Raw genomic sequence first — 13,233 nt, 5'->3', positions numbered from 1 at the left:
GATACGTATGAAAAAAAAATCATATGAAGTTGGGTTTATTGGTTAAATGTTTTATAAAAACCTCAAGAGCCATACTCAGAGTTGGCAACGTACTTCTATAAGTTTTTTAAATCAAAACATCTATACACCATAAAGGATCCAAAAAAGCCACAGAAAAAATATAAATGCAAAGGCAGACTCATAAGTATTTTAACAGTGACACGGTTTTTGTCTTCTTTTGTCTTTGTACACTGCCACAAAGTATTAAAAACTGAATAATTAATATGCGATTGAAGTGACGTTCAGCTGTAATTCAAAGGACCTAAAGTATTGCTTTAACCTTTTAAGAATTGATAAATTGCTGAGTGATAAAATGCTTGATTATTTTATGATATATTAAGCAGAACAACATCTGGAGTTTTGAAGATTCCCCCTTTGGAGATTCCAAGTGTTATGGAAACTCTCTATATGTAGTATAAAAAGGTGTGATTAGGTTAAAATAAAATAAGCGGAGCTATCAGAGATAGCAAAACCTTTAAAAAGGGGCCTAATTTGGGCTTTATTCAACCACTCTTAAAGTTTGTGCAAAAAAGTAATTCCTTGAAGATGATGATTGCAGAATTCTTTCCTTGGTAAAGAAACAACATTTCACAACATCTGTCTAAGGTAGGAACACTCTGGAGGAGGTAGGTGTATCATTCTCGAAGTTTACCATAGATAACATGCCTTCATGATTGTAAATATAGTACAGTGGGTTTACCTCAAGATGCCAACAACTATTTAAACTTAAAACCAAAAAGGCCAGGAAAAAAAGCTTGCCCAAATCTAATACAATAGTAACTGGTCCCAAAATGGGATAGAAGAATATGGAGAAGGAAAGAAAGGTCTCATGGCCCCAGAGCATAGCACGTCATCTGTCAACGCATCTGTGGATGCACTGTTGTGGCATCAGTATGTATGTCTGCCAATAGAACTGGGTCACTGGTGTTTTTTGCTGATGTGAGTACTGATAGAAAGAGAAGGATGAATGCAGGCATGTGTATGAGCAATTAATGTCTGTTTAGATTTAGTCAAATGCTGCAAAATTGATAAAACCATGCTTTACAGTACAGATGGATAGTTAACCAAAATGTTATGCAAAAGCAAAACTAAAAACAAACTGTAGGCAGAAAGACCCATAAACAAGCAACAACTAAACGCAGCTGAAGTAAAGGTCTAGGAAAGTATCTCATGACAGGAAACTAAGCATTTTGTGAAGACAACAGGTTCCTGAATTCAGGCAATAAGTGTTTTTCCAATTATTTTGCGGCCAAAGAATGAAATGTAAGGTCGAAATGGTTAATGTAATATTTTTGTTTAACCCCTTGAAATAAAGCTGAAAGTCTATAATCCAAACACATCATGACTGAGTCATTTCAAATCATTTGCAATGGTACAGTACATTAGTAAGGGCAGTGGGGGTGGTTCTATCCAAAATGCAGACATTTCTTGCAGACAAATATTAATCAATATATATATTTAATAATAAATCTTATTTATTTTGATACATTAAGGGGTCTAAAGTTCCCCTTAATTTGCATATCATATATAGCAGAAAAAAAAACTGCTCTGTTCCTCATGACAGTCAACTCTGAATATGGCCTTGTCTTAATATAAAGTGACAGAATGACACGGAGGATTGGGAAGGGTACCCTTCTTTGTGTGTGTATATTGGGTTGCTGGAGATGGGAGATGATCTGCTAACAAGGCACTGCGACTTGTAGGCCTTGAGTCTTTGTGCGCACAAACTAAAAGCTCTTGTGTTGCACCTAGAGCAAACACTATCTGCAAAAACGTAAAAGCAGCGTACAAATAGATGCAACTGACAACCAAGTGCGAAATGTATTAGCTGGTGTGCACAGATGCACCAATCATTTTAGCATGCTTTCATAGATAAATAAGAGGGCAAAGATTATGTAAATTCACATTCTTTAAAAGAGTGACTGGCTTAAGTACAAATGTATGGCTTCTGGCAATGGGTTTGGTCTAAAATACTGATTTTTTTTTCTTCTTCCAAGCAGAACGAAGTCCTGAAATAGTTAGCCCAGTTAAGTTCTCAAAAGTTCTGTTTGTTCACATGAAATACCACTGCGTTAGATTGAAAAAAGCCTAATAGAAAACAAACCAGCACAGAAACAATATCCATATTAGTAGTAAGTGTTACATCAAAATATCAAGGATAATATCAGTAACATTTTGACATCATAATATTAATAACAAAAACACTTGAATCATATCATTCTTGCAAATTGTACTGTACAATCAATGCTTGAGAGAATGTCTTTATCTATTTATCTATATTTATAATTCAGTTCAACTGACCATTGAGTAAAAAATAAGTATTTATACAATTAATTCTGCATGATTTAAATTAAATAATAATATGGTGCTTCCCTTGCAAGCACTGTAATATATCTTTTTTTTTTGGGGAAAGTCATTTGCTGCACATTTAGGATCAACTGATCCTAAAACCTTACAATAGGCACTAAGGCTGTGTAATAAGTTGCTAAATACAAGTAATTAGCAAGTCATATGAGCCTGTTTGAGTAGTTACTGATAACTCAAAAGAGTGTTAAAAAGAAAAATAGACATTAAAACAGAATTACCAGACAAGTCAGACTTATCAAGTAATTTTGACACGTTAATCACAACTACCCAACTATTTCATTCTGGAAAAAATACATCATTGAAATATTATCTAGCAATAATAATAATAATAATAATTACTATTATATAATAAAAATATTCAAATCATCACCTACTTATAGACACAAATCCATTTCACCCAAACAAAATAAATTAAATGGAGAGAACTTAAAAATACCTTTAGAAACTTTTTTTTTAATTAGAGGGCTGTATCTAAATTTAGCAAATTTAAAATTCATAAAACAATTACATTAGACATTTCATATCCAAATATCTTCCCTTTTAGACTTTTTAAAACTTAGAGTTGAATACTGAAATGCTGCCTCCTGAATGGCTCTCTCTCCTATAACTGTCTTTCCACTAAAAATGTTTCATTACAAAAAACCCTTTAACATAAACAGGTGTGCTGTGGTTAAGTGCGTGGCTGAAGCTTGTAAAGCTGTAAAGCTGTAGTCCAACATTGACAGCCATTTAGTCCAAAGTATGGGAAGGAATGTGGAATGTATCACTCAATTTTGTAAAAAAAAAAAAAAAAAAAAAAAACCAGCAGCAGCAACAACAAAAAACAAACTTGCCTCAACTTGGAATGATTGTCATTTTACAGTAAAAAAAAAAAAATGTTGAAATGGAGCAAATGGGATTTCCACGAAACCTCACTTGCATTATTGTCCAAGCTTTTTTTTTTTAGTGCTGTTCATGGTGCGTGATGCTTCTTTTGTATTCTGTACTCTTCTTAGGCTAGCTGGTTAAGCTCTCTTCTTGACCTCCTCTGCAGTAGAACAGCTGGATCTCTTAAAATTTTGGGTCTTTGTCTCTCACATTGTAGGATGGCCGCACTCTACTTCCAGCTCATACATCTGTCAACTCCTGAGGAGTAGCAGAATCAGCTCTTGCTTCAACGCTTGTCTCCTGATTTTGCATCAATAAATGAGTTTGGTTTGAAACAACAAATTGTGTATGCATTTTTGTAGCCCAGCTATAGGTTACTCTTTATCCCCCTTATTCTACACATGTGGAAAGTGGATGTGGAAGTAGCAAAGTCGGACCACAGTGTGTTTCCGCTTGCGGGGGCTTCGGCTCTTCCCTCTGTGAACTCTTGCCCTGCGAACTCTGCCACGTCTCACACCACTGTACTGATGCGGCTGATGGGCTTTGACTTGGAGCTGCCGCTTGTGCTGGCGCTGCCCCCTGTACTTCCCACTCCGTGCCCCTGGTTGACCATCTGTGGTGGCAGCGGCGAGAGAGGCGTAAGCGGTGTAAGAGGGGTGAGGGGGGAGGTAGGAGGGGGTAAAGGCGAGTGCGGCGGAGGAGGTGGGATGGAGGACAGGGGCGGGTACTGAGGCAGGTAGTGAGCGGGGGTCTGTGGCACGTGACGTGCTGTGATGGAGGAGGGGGCCTGTGGAGGCGGGGCGAACACAAAGTGAGTTGGATGGCCGGAATGGTGCAGTAGCGGATGAGGACTGTGGATGTGGCCGATGTGACTGTGGGTATGAGAGAGAACGTGGGAGTGGCCGTGAGGGTGCGGGTGGGGCTGAGAGTGAGACAGAGTCAGTGGCAACTTGGCGGGATGTGGCAGTGGGACATGAGTATGAAAGAAACTGAATTGGCTGATGGGTGAATGAGGTGAGTGAGGAGACAGCGGTGGAGGGGTGCATCCTACGCTGGAATGGCGTGCGTGCTGATTCATGGCGTGATGGGAGTGCTGTTGCTGAAGTGGAGCGTGAGAGGGTATGGGTGAACCTCGGCGGGGCAGTGAGCTTCGCTGCAGAGTATGATGCATAGTGTGTGGATGGCCAGCGGCCGAGAGCGGTATGTGGTACCGGTGGTGCTGGTGGTGGTGGTACGGAGGTGGTGGTGGGCCGATATTGTTGTGGCAGTACTGTGCGTGCAGGGCCTGAATCTTGGAAGGCCCGCCGAGGTCGGACTGACTGAGGGAAGAAGGTGAGGGAGGAGGCGGGCCCCCGGTAGTAGGTGGGGCCACGGGAGCAGGGTAGGGCGGCCCTGGGGGAATAAGTGGGGCTGGGGGTTTGGCACGCTTGCTGCCAAACAGAGAACCCAGGAAGGAGCCGGAGTTGCCCCCTCCGGACCCTCGGTCGCCAGTGTTGGGCAGCACTCCTGCCCCAGCGTTCCCTACGGCGTTGTGTAACTGCCCCGGCCCACCCCCCACCCCTATTCCGGGGCTCAGGATGGGGCGGTGAGGCCGGTAGTCTTCTAGCCCATAGCAGCTGGGAAGAGCACCCGCCATAGGCACACGCTGGTGAGGCCGTGGACTATTAATGATTGATCCCTATAAACACAGGTTGCAGGCCATAAATAAATATTTAATCAATTGTGATCGATTTAAAAAGTGGAGCGAATGAGTCGATGTGTTTAGACATGCACTAATATGTACACATGTACGCAGAATTTTCTAATAGAAACAGATCAACAAACAGCAATCAAGGATACCTCAGAGAGGACACGACTTTATGTAAAAAAGGACTAAAGTGAGTTCAGGTTGTTTCACATGCCACTACAATTTGCTTTGACTACAATTTAACACAGTGAGGACGGATCAGTGTGTTTCACTCAAACACAGACCAGTACAGACGTTAAAGGAAACGTTAAAGGAAACGTGGCAAAGGACAGTGTACACATAAACTCATGCAGTGCCATTTTGGGAGCCATGCAAGTTATATTCAAACGTAATCATATTCAAATGTAATCATGGGTGGAAGACAATAACTTAAGACACCATCAAAAACTTACTTCAATGGTACTATCCAAAGAGCCCACACTGTTTCGGCGACCTCGCTTTCCTGTTCCCAGTCAAGAAAAGTAAAAGTTGTGTGTCAAAATGATAGTCTGTTTGTTTTATGTACTGTACTACTGGTTACACACTAGATCAGTATTTGTCTTTTCACTATTTTCTCTCCATGGCTTAAAGCCACTTCATCACCGTGTACTCATCACAGCCTTTATTTACTCCTGATAATACACAGAATTTTTCACATCCTAATTTTCACTCCTAAAAAAAGATTAGCAAACACCTTTTCAAACACATTCTGAATTGGAGGAGGCTAAGTCCACTACAGTGTAGTCTCAACCACACTGTGATGTTGTATTGTAAGATAAAGAGGCTGTGCTTTTATCTATTGAAAGAAACCACTTTATTTATTTATTTATTTTATTTACGGAGGCCCTATAATGCATACTTATATTTGTGGGATATTGTGTGCGTTACCGCTGTCCGAGAGATCTCTGAGCGATGAGCTAAGGGCTGTGCGCTTCAGCCCATCCCCTGTGGCGTACGTGTCATCCAGACTGGCTCTACTCAGAGTCCCGTTTACTGCCTCAGTCTTTATTCCATCCACCCCACTACTCACATCTCCGCTCATGAGTCCAGGCCGCATAACGCCTTTCTGTTTCTCCAGCTCCGCTGCAGACAGAGAGAGACAGAGAGAGAGAATCAATGCTCTGTGACCAATTCAATCCATATTATCAAGAAATATTCAGTTTTGCTTATTTCCTTACTGTTTATAGTTAAGTAATGTGAATATATATTACAAGATTTTCTTTCCCTGTTAAGTGAAATTCAGAGCAGTAGTAGAGAGAGAGAGAGAGACTGAGATATAGAATAGAGAAATAGAGAAATTTCATAGTGGTGTAAACACCACAAATCCTAAACAACATTTGAATCAGTATTGCTTAATATTCAGCAAAATTCTAATTAATAAACATTTGTTAGAATGCCATTGAAAACTTGTGTGCATAAGGGCTATTTGGAGAAGCAAAGAAAAATGGCTCACATTCTACTCGATATTTTTCCATATCTTGCACTTCAGCAATGCTCTCTCTTAGGTCACTGACAAAACGTGTCCGATCTTGCTGACTCGGTGCTGTGAAGACAATCAGGACCTTACGCTCCCCTCCTGGGATAGCTGATGTTAACCGAATACCATGAGGATAGTCTGTGAGTGTGTGTGTGAGAGAGAGAAAGAGAGGGAGAGAGATGGAGAGAGATGGAGAGAGGGAGAGATGATAAATGAGAATTATAAATAAACCACATGGCATACACTTGGAAGCTCATTTGATAAGACAGCATGATTGATAATAATGAATATACTGTAGATTAGGACAAAGCATAAATTGTTCATGAGGTTCTGACTGTATTCCAGGATACGACACGATACTGCACAATACGGTGAACTAATACACGAACAATGCCATTTTGATATGAGGTAACTGGGTCCCTTCTCTATTCCTCTGTCATCAGCAAATGCACAAGGGCTAAGACAGAGTGGCTAAATGTCACACTGAAGCACAGAGCCAGAGCTAAGTGATAACATAAATAAAGAAGGAGGGACAGATGGAGAGACAGATGGAGGAATGAATATACTTACAGGAGTTTTGGAACATGTGAACCTGCATCTCCACAAGAGGAAAAGACTGTCTGAAACTGTATGTCACTGATGTCTTCTTCTTCTGGAAGATCTTTGTGACCTACAGATGCAAACATCCAGGTTAAATCTAATAAAGCTAATAGATTTAGCTTTAATACCTTTTTTTTTCTTTTTATGGGATTATTCCATGATATGGTGTTGGGAATTATAAAACTAGTTAAATAAACTCATAACTACCAATAGATCTTTGTGCCTGTTTCAGATTTTCTTCTTTGTAAAAAACTTACTTGGACCAAGGCCAATCAAGCCTAAATGTCTAATTTAATCACCATGTGCCTCTGTGCATATGCATTTAATGGAGGATTTTGTGAAATAGTGATAAATCAGTGCAAAAAGAGTCTGAAGCAGTAGGGCGTGATTACATTTTCTGTTTCTTGTACTAAACATTTTAAAGCAATCAGTGCCATCTATTTTTGTAAGTGTTTTTTTTCCACCTTCTAAAGCAGTAAATCAGTGCTATGCATGTTGCTTGGAGTTTGGAGTGTCGTCAGTGTTGCCAGGTGCAGGTTTTGTGCAGGTCTGGAATGCCATCTCTGGCAGGGTTACTTATAAGCCATTGTGAGACTGTTTCATTATTCTCTATTTAGCACATTTCTGAAGGAAATTTTAGATCCCCATGATACTAGGAATTACCTTTGATATGTATATGTGTACATTCATTTACCTGTAGGCTACAACAAAGTATATAGAGAGTACATCACTATGTGCACTAATTTTTAGAGAGAGAAATGTACTTTACCACTAATAGGTCATTAAAGAGAAAGACTTCTCTTTGATGAACCCCACTCCGCTGTGGTCTGTTAGGATCAGGAACCTCATAAAGCTGGCAACAGCACACCAGTCTGCGGTGGGGTAGAGAGAGCACCTGACCACATAAAACACAAATAGAGCCGCAAGAAAATTGGTATCTACTCTATAACCCCACACAGCATAATCAATCAAAAGATCCGAAATATATCCGAAAGCTGCTGTGCGCTTTTTTACTCAAGCAAGATTTCCGAACTCACTGGTTTTTTGCCCACAATCACTCTCTCCACTGCCTGCACTTGAGAAACATGATCATCATTGGTCCTCAGCTCCCACTTCTGAATACGATGATAGATTCCTACCAACAGGTCCCTTGGGATGTCCTGTCCATTATCCACTCCTGGCATGCACAAACAGAGCGAGGGAAAATTAGGCCATAAAGAACATGGAAAAGGTCATTTAACTACAACCTAGGAAAGTCTGACATCACTAAAGACATTTTGGTTTTTATTGTCACCAATTAAGTTTTTGTTTAATCATATGTTAAATGGTCATTAATACATCAAACTCTTAACAATAAAATTACAAATACTGTCCAATGACCTTTTACCCAATATTTAAATATAATTAATATAACTATTAGTTTCACATTCCAGAGATCCAACCTACTAACCCACCCCTCCATGTACACACATACTGTATGTGAGGTGCAAAAAAAAAAAAAAAGAACTAAACTCACTATGGTGTACAAAGATAGCACTGTTTGTCAGAGCATGTAGCCCTCAAAAAACAGAGCTTTTTTTTTATTACTATGTTTTCATATATATATACAGGGGTCAGGATTGTTCCATATCAAGTGCCGAATCCTTTTTTTCAGCACAACGTCTAATGCCTCCCCCCCTGACACACACTGGCAAGATTTCTGCATAAGCAGTTTTTGGTTTATTGGTCAATGTCCATCTGAGCTGCATAAATTTTAAGGGTTAATTCTCTTAAAAGGTTTTTGAAGAAGAGCCCATTCACTGAGCAAAACTGTTTCTCTGCAAAGCATGTGCGAGTCAATACGCCCTTCTTATACTTTTTACGGTAGCTGGTCTGCTGCATTTCCTGCCTTTCCGTACCCCCTTCTCACAGAATGAACAGGTAAAGGAGCGGTATCCACTGACTGGCAAGTATACTCTATGTGTGGGAAATACTGAAAGTGTGCTTAACTCAAAACGTACCAAGTCATTCAACTCCTCCTGTATAATGAATTGAACAGCATTGTGTGTTTGCAACTATTGAACCTGTGAGGCTACAGTGGGTATAAGCCAGGGTGGGAAATGAACACCTGCCACTTTAATTGGTGGATTTTAAAATCTAAACTTAAAATCTAAATCCCATTTTTTATTTAAGGTCAGAGGTACAAAACATCTTCAGCTCATCTACTTCACGCAAATTCTTTTAGTGCTGCAAGACCCGGATGCTATAAGGATTCTACAGGGAATGCAGAAAAGGTTGATACACAAACGAATACATTAGATTAGTTTATCTAATGAGATGCCTAAACATGGCATCTCACTCCAGTGAGACTGCCATAAATGAATACTTCTTATGTGAGTGCCGAATTTTAGGATGTCATGCAGTAAGGTACAGTATGTATATAGTAGACAATTGCATAAATAAATCTAAATAAACATTTGTTAGAGAACTCACCCCCCCACCAATACATAAAAAAAAATCACTGTATTTGGTGAGTGGCGCCTTCATCGATTCACAATCATTGAAACCAGGCAGTTTAAAATTTGAAAAAGACTAGGTGGCGTTTTTTAGTTTGTACAGTAACTGTCCAGTTTCAGTGACCTTGTGCCAATAGTAGCCTCAGATTCCAGACCTTCTGGAAAAAAAGTCTTCTGCCAAAAGGTCAGATGTATTATGCATTCTAAGATGGTATTTTGCTCACCCTTTATGCATAATATTTTACACATAAAAAAATTACAGTTATAATTCCAAGTCTATATCCCGAAAGTTTAAGTCAAGTCCCAAGTTCAAAATAACTTCCATACCAAGACATTTTTAAATACGCTCGTATAAGTATGCAAATGTAATCTTCTAAATAAATGCAATCTCTTATCATTCCGCGCACTTCACAATAATTCGTGAAAATATAAGTTAATTCCAAAATTCAACAGGCGTTGTATATTTTTTGGAGTGTGCAATTAAATTTCAAGCAAACAAAGTCGCAGGCACTTCTAGTTACACAATAAAACTCTACATTGTCTTTAGAGGCAAATAGTAAACAATGTACAAATGAAATAAAAATATTGAGGAACTGGTACCTCTTAAGTTCTTAATAAAGTCATCCAGCTTCATTTTTCTCTCTGGTTTGACATTAGGGCTGTACATGTCTGTGTTGAGAAGGATGATTGCAAAGGCAAGGATGAAAATGGTGTCAGGGTTCTGGAATTGTCGCACCAACACAGGGTTACACACACAGTACCTCTGACTGATAAAAAGAAAGAAAAAAAGAGTTAATAATATTCAGACTTTAAAATCATTCATTACAAATATACACAGTTATACAGTTTTATAAAAGATGATCTGAGGGCACCTGAAGGCTTCCACCAGCCTCTCCACTTTCTGTGCTTCTCCTTGGACCTTAATCTGAGCCTGAAACTTGCGCAGAGCATCATCCAGATCCATTCCGGAGAAATCCATTTCATCCAGCACACAACTGTGGAAGACACATCACCATTTCAACCTAACATCTTGCATGCATTTAAATACAGTTCCAGTCAAGAGTTTGGAAACAAGTTTGGATTTATTTTTTATATTCTAGACCAATACAGGATTTTTTTGAAACTATAAAATAACATTTTAAGTAGCCACATAACAACAATCAGTTTTATCTAAATGTTCTAGACTAGAACTGGGCAGGGCGTAAACATGGCAGCACTCACTCCAGCACATCCTTGTTGAACTGCTTCTGTCGGTTTCCCAAGAACTCCCCGATCATTTGACGACTCAAGCCTTTTCTCTCCAGGATGAAGCGAGCAATTCCCACTGGGGTGTCAGACATAAAGCCCCTCTCTATCAGGTACTGGATGCCCTTCTCTGGCTTCCTGAAATAGAGACCGAAAGATAACAAAAGGGGGAGTCAGTGAGAAAAAGAGAGAGAAGTGAGAGACATAAAAACAGGGCTAGCCAGAATAACCTTCACCCTGAACTACTAATACCCAGCTTTTTATCAGCAAATTTTGTGCAATTTTCTTTTACTACTAAAGTGTGTTTAAAAGTTAATTAGGCCCTTACTTGTTAAAAAGGTTAAGACCGATGCGATACTGTCTCCTCTGCACCACATCGTTGTTAAATGCAGGTGAGTCCCAGCTGTGGCGGCTTTCCCTTTGGTAGGTCTGCTTTGTGAGTGCGGTTAGTGGTTCCCTCAAGCTGTCTCGGGAGGATGAGCCAGAACTGCAGTTAATTGTCTCATTGGAGTTGGTGGTGGAGTTAAGTGAGTCGTTGTCGCCATCCGACGGCTCCAAGCCAGTAGAGGGCAGTGGTGCTGATGAGGTTGAGGAGAGCGGTGTCAACGGGGGTTGGGTAGATGATACCGATGAGTCCGGGTATGGGTGGTGAAGATGGGCCAGTGGGTGGTGGTGATGGTGCTGCAGAGGATGATGGATGTGTGGGTGGTGCTGCTGGTGCATCAGGATTGCATGGTGTGGAGGTATGTGTGTTGGGAGGGGTGAGGGAATAGGACGACCCATAGGGCGAGTCTGTCCCTGGGCTGGGTTATGTTTAAGAGTTCCCTGGGGTGAACCTCCACCTCCTCCCCCTCCACCTCCTGCTGGTTCCTGCTCATACAGCAGCTGCCTACTGAGTGAGCCTCGGTCCGAGCGGTCACTCATGTCCACCGAGCTGTCGCTGGGTGGCTCAATAGTTAGAACAGGAAGATGGGGACCACGAAGCCGATGGTCACGGCACTCTGTGCATGGTGTGCTGCGCCGGCTGTTGCTGCTGCCTCCGCCTTCCGCATCTCGACTGTCCTCTCGTCCCACCGTTGTGCCACCTAGTCCCCAGTATTCAGTGTCAGTGCTGCTGGGTGCACGTTCCATGGAAAGGGGAGATGAAGGCACGCCGTCTTCCATGTAGAGAGTCACATCGCTGTAAGATGTGGCTGTGCTGTCCTCGTGCATCCCCCCGAGTGTCCCAGCTGTCCGCCCTCGTTCGCTTGTTGGTACTCCACGACGAGATGGGACCTTGCTGCTCCAGACACATTCGCTGAAATCTTCACTATCAACTCCGCCATCACCCTCTTGAGAATCGCCACGCCCAGACTGGCATGTTAAAGTGTCATCCATGGAGTCTGCCAGTGATGTCACCTAAAATACATACACATGTACATACAAGTAAGATCTAAGTTGGAGGAAATAGCACTCAAATGTTACAAAAACTCCACCTCCCCATGGTCCTTAGTTACTTTGCCAATCGACTCACTGTTTACGATTACATTTACAGAATTTGGGAGATTATCCTATCAAGAGCAGTGGACACTTATCCCATTTACTGTATACCCACGACTGAGCAGTTGAGGGTTAACTTGTACTGTACCTGTTCAAAGGCTCATGACCTTCCAAACAATAGTCTTAATCACTGAGCTACCACTCCCTCATTATGACATCTGCAGTTTTCTATTTCGCATGTAATTCTTAACCTTGCCTGGTCCTATGCTCAGATTAAAATTTTCTGGCCTAGTCCTAGTAAGGCTAGTATGCATGTCCCTCCTTACACCAAACTAAACATTTCAATATGTACAAATATCTTGTAATTCACATACTGTATGAAATACCATGAGTTTTGTAATGGTCAAGCTCCACTGAGTTCTGTTCTCAATACCTTTTTATGGTATGAAAACAACAGTAATGTTATTGCTTACCACTCTTCTACTTTTTTAAATCGGTCAGATAACTTTCCAGCACCATACAATTATTTTTTTATAATTATCGTCAATAGTATACTATAGTGTATTGATATAATATATCCTATAATACATCAGAAAGTACTGTCAAATCATAGGGGTATTATATGAGTTTCTAACTCCCCTCTCACCTGTTTAGTAAAGGAGTCATCTGTTTGTGAGTAATCTTCCCGGTCAGAAGGGCAGTGTGAAGGTGATTCCGTCTCCTGTTCCGTGTCAGCCGAACTCTGCTGGCTGGTCATGGCCAGGGAAGAGGGATGGCGAGGGGGGTAGAGCTGTTGTTGCTGGGGAGTTTGAGATTGCACCTGTGATACCATCATAAATAATTTTGTATTCTTTTTTATAATGTATTTAGTGTCATTACTTTGTACATCCCAAAGGATGGATTAAACGTAAGGTGTGATGGATGGTATAGTGTAGACC

The 13,233-nt window shown here is 40.8% G+C and overlaps 1 protein-coding gene across 2 annotated transcripts in view; it reads right to left on the bottom strand.

The window, feature by feature from the left end:
• Window positions 1-2,812: 2,812 nt before the first annotated feature.
• The window catches only part of LOC128530467 (IQ motif and SEC7 domain-containing protein 1), a 95,109-nt gene continuing 84,688 nt past the window's right edge, over window positions 2,813-13,233 (bottom strand). Inside the window, exons 5-16 of one of the 2 annotated variants that reach the window (XM_053504431.1) lie at window positions 12,942-13,115; window positions 11,145-12,214; window positions 10,793-10,954; window positions 10,444-10,566; window positions 10,172-10,338; window positions 8,114-8,253; window positions 7,846-7,971; window positions 7,047-7,146; window positions 6,453-6,614; window positions 5,888-6,082; window positions 5,413-5,462; window positions 2,813-4,951 (exon numbers count right to left, since the gene is read on the bottom strand). In XM_053504431.1, coding sequence (XP_053360406.1) covers window positions 3,785-4,951; window positions 5,413-5,462; window positions 5,888-6,082; window positions 6,453-6,614; window positions 7,047-7,146; window positions 7,846-7,971; window positions 8,114-8,253; window positions 10,172-10,338; window positions 10,444-10,566; window positions 10,793-10,954; window positions 11,145-12,214; window positions 12,942-13,115 — 3,636 coding nt within the window. In that variant the 3' untranslated portion in view covers window positions 2,813-3,784. The remainder of the gene's footprint in view (window positions 4,952-5,412; window positions 5,463-5,887; window positions 6,083-6,452; window positions 6,615-7,046; window positions 7,147-7,845; window positions 7,972-8,113; window positions 8,254-10,171; window positions 10,339-10,443; window positions 10,567-10,792; window positions 10,955-11,144; window positions 12,215-12,941; window positions 13,116-13,233) is intronic. The other variant, XM_053504432.1, reaches the window with a different exon arrangement.

Source organism: Clarias gariepinus, chromosome 9 (assembly GCF_024256425.1).
Source record: "Clarias gariepinus isolate MV-2021 ecotype Netherlands chromosome 9, CGAR_prim_01v2, whole genome shotgun sequence".
Classification (NCBI taxonomy): Eukaryota; Metazoa; Chordata; class Actinopteri; order Siluriformes; family Clariidae; genus Clarias; species Clarias gariepinus.
Note: the sequence above shows the minus strand (reverse complement) of the source record. Positions and strands in the feature narration are given on the sequence as shown.